Source organism: Magnolia sinica, chromosome 17 (genome assembly GCF_029962835.1).
Source record: "Magnolia sinica isolate HGM2019 chromosome 17, MsV1, whole genome shotgun sequence".
Classification (NCBI taxonomy): Eukaryota; Viridiplantae; Streptophyta; class Magnoliopsida; order Magnoliales; family Magnoliaceae; genus Magnolia; species Magnolia sinica.
In genome coordinates this window covers 54,721,452-54,727,212 of record NC_080589.1, presented here as the reverse complement: position 1 = coordinate 54,727,212, position 5,761 = coordinate 54,721,452, and the positions used below count along the sequence as shown (strand labels likewise).

Genomic DNA, 5,761 nt, shown 5'->3' with positions numbered 1-5,761 from the left:
TAGGGTCATAAGCAAGAATCGAATCTCCCTTCTACCAAATATAGTTAAAGCATTAATTTATATATAAGATTGGTTGCGTCCGATTTGAGGAGGTAATAGTTTTGATTTTAAGGAAGAAATATATTTCTCAAAATAAATATCCCACAACAAATATGTTTCTTCCACATGAATGAAGTTAGGTTAATATTTATTGTTAATTTCATGAAACATGAAAATGATGTAATGTGTACTTTTTTTTTATGTTATGTTGATGGATGTTATAAGTGCAATGCATCAATGACTTTTATTTTATTTTCATATCATGCTTTTGTTGATATTATAATTCATATTTCATTATTACTTTTATATGTCATATTTCATTATTGTTTTTATACCTCATATTTCATTTTTATCATATGTTTTCATATTTCATTATTGCTAAAATACTAATTTCTCCAACACAAACTGTAGATATGCCTTCAAGTAAACCATTGATCGATATTTGAAACTATAGTTCCTTAGTCCACCTTTCAAAGTCTGAAAAATTGAAGATTTTATGTGTAACGCCTTGAAATTTGGGGGTCGTTCATATACTCGACTCTCAAGTTCCCGGGTATCACTTATAACCGATTTTATTTAATTTGCGTTTAATCAGATGTAAATGTGCAGTGTGGAATTACTTGGAACATGAAGCACAATCATGACTAATCTTGCTGAAATGAAAAGAGATCAATATATACAGGTCCAAAAGAATATAAACGGGTCACACAAGGCGTTGCCCGATAAAATTCCAAAAAAAAGAATATCATGTCTAAAAGAAAGAACTAAGTCCACTGCTCAGCGATCCAAATCCTATCTACTGGGCTGACGGGGAGCCGTCCATTAACTGGAAATAGGACAGCTTGTCCTCCTCCTCAAGGCTCATGCCGCCAGGCTCCTCATACTCTGCATCACTTATGTCTATGAGAGAGTCTGGTTGGTGTTTTAAAACACCGTCCCAGAGTGGGAGTGAGTGAACAACTCAGTGGGTGCTATTAGTCTTAAGTTATAACAGGCATCAATTATATTACGAATTTAATGAAAGACAAGCATTCATAAACACCTAACTAATCTTGTTAATGCACGTGCATGAAAAATAATATGATGTATGCCCTCGCCACGACACTCCCTTAAGCGACTCCGTCTAATGATCGCGCATGACCAACACTCCCTCAGCGCGACCTTGACTGCTGAGTCGCCAACCTAACTAGTGCGTTGCGATGCTAGTGTTAGCCAAGTTCTTAATTAATTCTATTCATCCAGTAGGTTGGTGAAACTAGTACACCCCACGATATCAATACCCTTAACTAGTTGCGAGGCCAAGGCCCCCAACATGTAAGGCCAAGACCCCGCGATCCTTAATCCCGTCGGGTTCTCCATCCCCGACTTCAAGCACATGGGGAGTGCTGAGAAAAGGGATTGCTCGCGGTCACTACGGGGAGGCTCGTCTCCCCAGCGCAGGCCGACAACTCGGTCACAGTGTCCTATTCCACCATGCCCGACTCATGAGGCGGCGGATCGATTTCAATTTGATTATCAATGGACTACAATGGTTGAAGGGTATTCCAGGTTCCATACATATGTGAGCAAACAGGGTTAACAGAAAAGGTCAGTCAGTAAGTGGACTAGACCGCATGAGTTCAGACGAGCACATGACAGATGGCATCAGGTATGAACGACCCATGTAGTCTAACTACTATCGCCCACACGCCCTCACCCAAACCCATGGGTTTAGCCTCAGGATAGTCCTATCAATGAGACTACCTTTGCTCTCCTCATATTCCTGGCCAACCCAAGGGTTTGGATGGTGATCCATAACATGCCAACTAGCAGGGTTATTAACTTATATAAACAATATCATGTTTTCACATTTCTCAACATACCATTTAGATTTTCCTAATAAACAAGGCTAACCACATCATGAAATAAATGTGCATGTGTGTTGTGTGGATTAGTGAGATAGCTAAGCACTTCATATAACACATAAAATCAAAATGCACAAGAGTTAATGAATCATAAATACTTTAGGGCAACATCACAAGGAAACCAAACAAGACATGTACATGCAATCATCCATTTGTACCCATCATATGAAAGGCAACAACATTTCATAACTATTCCATGTGAATCAATATGATCAAAGGAGGGGCCCTTCCTAGGTTTTGTCTAGATTCTCCAAGTGCATCATCCAAGCAATCAAAATCATTAAACTCATACTAAAATTAGTGCTAGGCCACCTAAGGATAATAGTCCGCACCTATGGATCATTGAAGAATTGCAAAACGACATAGGAGCGTGGATTTTGGGGTCGATCTACCGGAATCCCTAAAGCAAGCACTTGTATGTTAGAACTCCAAGCCAATCCCTTCTCAACACAAGGGTTTTGAGAAAAAAGGGTAAGGGATCTTACCTAGACAATCAACGGAACGATTCTTGTGGTTGCGGTGTAGGGTTTTCTTGAAAAAGAGGTAGGGAGTTACAAGATTAGATTTCCTTGGGCCCCACCTCGATCTAAGGTCCACCCTCTCTCTTCTTCACTCTCTCTTTACTCTCCTTTGCTCTCTCTTTACTCCGTTGGTTGTTGGAGAATGGTGAAAGTTATGAGGGAGAGAGCTAAGGTTTTATTCCCTAGACTTGGGCCAATTGGCCTTAAGTTTTCACAAATTCCCACAATAACCCTCTAGGACTCCTTATTAGGTTTGGGGAGCCCCTAACACCCCCTTGGCTACCAAATTTGGTCTGTAGGTGTCTCATGGCCCGATGAGGGGCCATACAAAATTTGGGAACAAACGGATGCAGGGTTTTGTCCCACGGCTCTGATCTAGATGGCCCTACGAGGTCTATTCTGGTTGTTAGGGCGGTTCTGGTGGCCCTCTAGTCATTGAACTTATAAGATAGGTGCTTCATGGCCCGATGAAGGGTCATGTAAAATTTGGGAACGATCGGATATGGGGTTTGATCGCACAGGTCTGATTTGCGATCAACGGTTACTGTTCCACGATCGGGTCTCAGAGTTTTGTGGACGGGCATAGAAAAATACATTAAACATTCACCGTAAATGTAGAAGAGATCCGATGGCTAGAAAGACTGAAATCTTAGTTTTTATTTATAAGTAGCAAATTTCAATTCTGGCCTAGGGTGGGTTGCATTTGGCAAGTGCCATTAGAACGACATTGATGATCAATCTCTGAGTGTCAACTGAGTCCGCGGTCCACAATGGACCACAAGTCCAGTGAGATATTTGGTTCCCTAAAATTTTTAGATTTTTCTAACCTTCCTCGGCCGATGTATGGCCCGTATGGGCTATTGCTAAGTGTAAACGGGCTATCTGGCTTAATGGCCCATACTTGGTCCGATCACGACCAGACTGGTCTATTCTAATGGGCTAATCCTAGGTTTATTTACTCCTGGTACCCCTCACACGAGCGGTTTAGGTGTGCGGTACTACGGTAGATCCCACGTGGACACCTCAGGACACTGTCCTGGTTGGAAATGATGTTACATTATGTCATTTGTGTGAAGCCAAGTTTGTTGATAAAACTAATCGGTTGAGGTTACGCTTATCATGTCAAGGTAGAAATGCAAAACCGTGTTCTAAAGCTCTAAAGGAAATCCAACTTCTTTTTCAGGTTCTTATTGATTCGAATAAAATACCATCCACTCTCACATTCAATCTTTCTGTGGCAGAGGAGGAATCTAGATCATTAGCATTGGAAGAAAAATAATTCCAACTCGCCTTAAAATATAGTATGGAAGAAGCTTTTACACATCAACAATATCCTCTAAGACAACATAATGCCAAAATAGGTTCAAGCTGCATAAATAAAAAGAAGAAGAGTAACAAGCCATCCAAGTTTCTCTCCAATCTTAATACATTTTATAGGCCATTGAGAACTACGTATAAATTTTCTCACAAAGAAAGTTTGAAAAATATAATTCAAACTATACAAGAGTAAGATAAAAAGCTTTCTCACCTTATGATTCGGGAGAGGTGAACGAGTATGTATATGTAGAATTGGATAGCAACTCGAGCTCGGCAAATGAATCTCTTCTTCAGTAGTAATTAGTAAATAACGACAATGAATTTTTTTCTAATTTGCTGTAATTAGAATATTTTTAGTTTTCAGTTTATATTTTATTTTATTTTTTATTTTTAGCTTTATTGTGTTATTAAATGTTATGTACAATTATAACTTTAACTCGATACTTCTGACCTCGAATTTAAACTAATCTCGAAAACTCAAAAACTCGAACTCAAACTCAAACTAGGATCAAAAGCACGAATTTGAACTTAACTCAAAACCTTGAACTTAAACTCGGCTCGAAAGCTCGAGCTTGAACTCGGCTCAAATTGGTCCGATCTGCTGACTGAGCCGAGTTGAACCGGACAAAGTGGCTTGGTCACCGAGCCAAGCCGAACACAAGCCAGGGGTAGTTGCTGACCGAGCTGAGTCGAGCTGGCTTGGTTCCACTCGGCATAGAGCTCTAATTCTAGCTATTGAAATGTAAATCCAAATGGCCAGTCAAAAAGAGAAAAAAGAAAAAAGAAAAAATCAATGGTCCAACAACCAAAGGTCAATATCATTAAATGTGAGTGGTTTTGTACAGTAGGCCATCCATTAAAGGGCCTCCCAATCCGACTGTCCGGTTTCATTGAATGTTGAAGCAATAAACTATGACTTGTTTATCGAATTTTGTACCATGGCCAATATATCGAGGGTTCAAAAACATTCACTGAGGAATTGTACACATGTTCATGTAACTCAAATTTAATCATCCCTATAGTGGGGGCCTCACTTTACATGGATCACACAAACCAACAATTAGACCGTATCAATTTCACAATTCCCCATTTTGGTGGAAAATTAATTTAAGTTTTGCCCTATTCACAATGGATTATATGACTTGGATGGTTTAATTTGTATTTCATATATGCCACATGGCAAAACGCTGGATTGCTCGTGTGGACCATTAAACTCTCAAATATGAAATGACTGCAGTCTAAATTATATAGAAAATGATATAAAAGATGTAACATGGACAAATCATTATCGACTCTACATCATTAACTAGTAGCAACAAGAAGGTTTGCAGGGACGGATGGAATTAGGAAACAGATTTCCTGCTGAAATGTGATCCAGAAAAATCAAGACGCATCGAGTCGTCATGTTTCAGCATTTTCCTTTTAGTACTCTCTCAATCTCGCTAGGTCGACAGGGCAGAGTAAGAGTCCCTCCCTGACTCAATCCAAACTCCTCTTCGGCCTGATCTAAAAGCCTCAGGAACGCCGGATGAGCGAGATAGCTCAGTGGCACAATGAATCTCCTATGATGTTCACCGCCGACAGCCATCACTGCAACATGGCCCTCCTTCACATCTCTTGGGACAGCCAAATTGCGACGAATATCTTCAATATCTTCATTATCCGACGCGTTCCCATCGAGGGATGGACTTCTGGATTTGGAGAGAACGGTTCGTGGCTTCCTTGAGGCCAACTTGAGAATACTGGCTTTCTTAATCCAGCTCATTGTTGTTTTAGCAATGCAAATTGATTTGAAAAGTGATTGAATGGAGAACTTGTTGAACTAATGCTTGTTTGGAATGGTTCTTGTGGTATGTATTTATAACATATAAAGGAAACCTTCTCAACTAGGTTTTAGATTTGTGTGTGGTTTGTTGTTTCTTGGTTTAGAAACAGCATTTAGGAAGTTGGGACCCACCCATGCAAATGCCCGGCATAGTG

The 5,761-nt window shown here is 40.0% G+C and overlaps 1 protein-coding gene across 1 annotated transcript; it reads right to left on the bottom strand.

Annotated features, from left to right (window-relative positions):
- Positions 1 to 5,189: 5,189 nt before the first annotated feature.
- LOC131230529 (auxin-induced protein X15-like) lies at positions 5,190 to 5,546 on the bottom strand. Its single transcript, XM_058226439.1, has one exon. The coding sequence runs from the start codon at positions 5,544 to 5,546 to the stop codon at positions 5,190 to 5,192; it is 357 nt and encodes a 118-aa protein (XP_058082422.1).
- Between the last annotated feature and the right edge of the window lie 215 nt (positions 5,547 to 5,761).

What these genes read in the sequence shown, in the direction of transcription:
- LOC131230529 (XM_058226439.1), bottom strand. Translation starts at nt 5,546, where the DNA reads ATGAGCTGGATTAAGAAAGCCAGTATTCTCAAGTTGGCCTCAAGGAAG.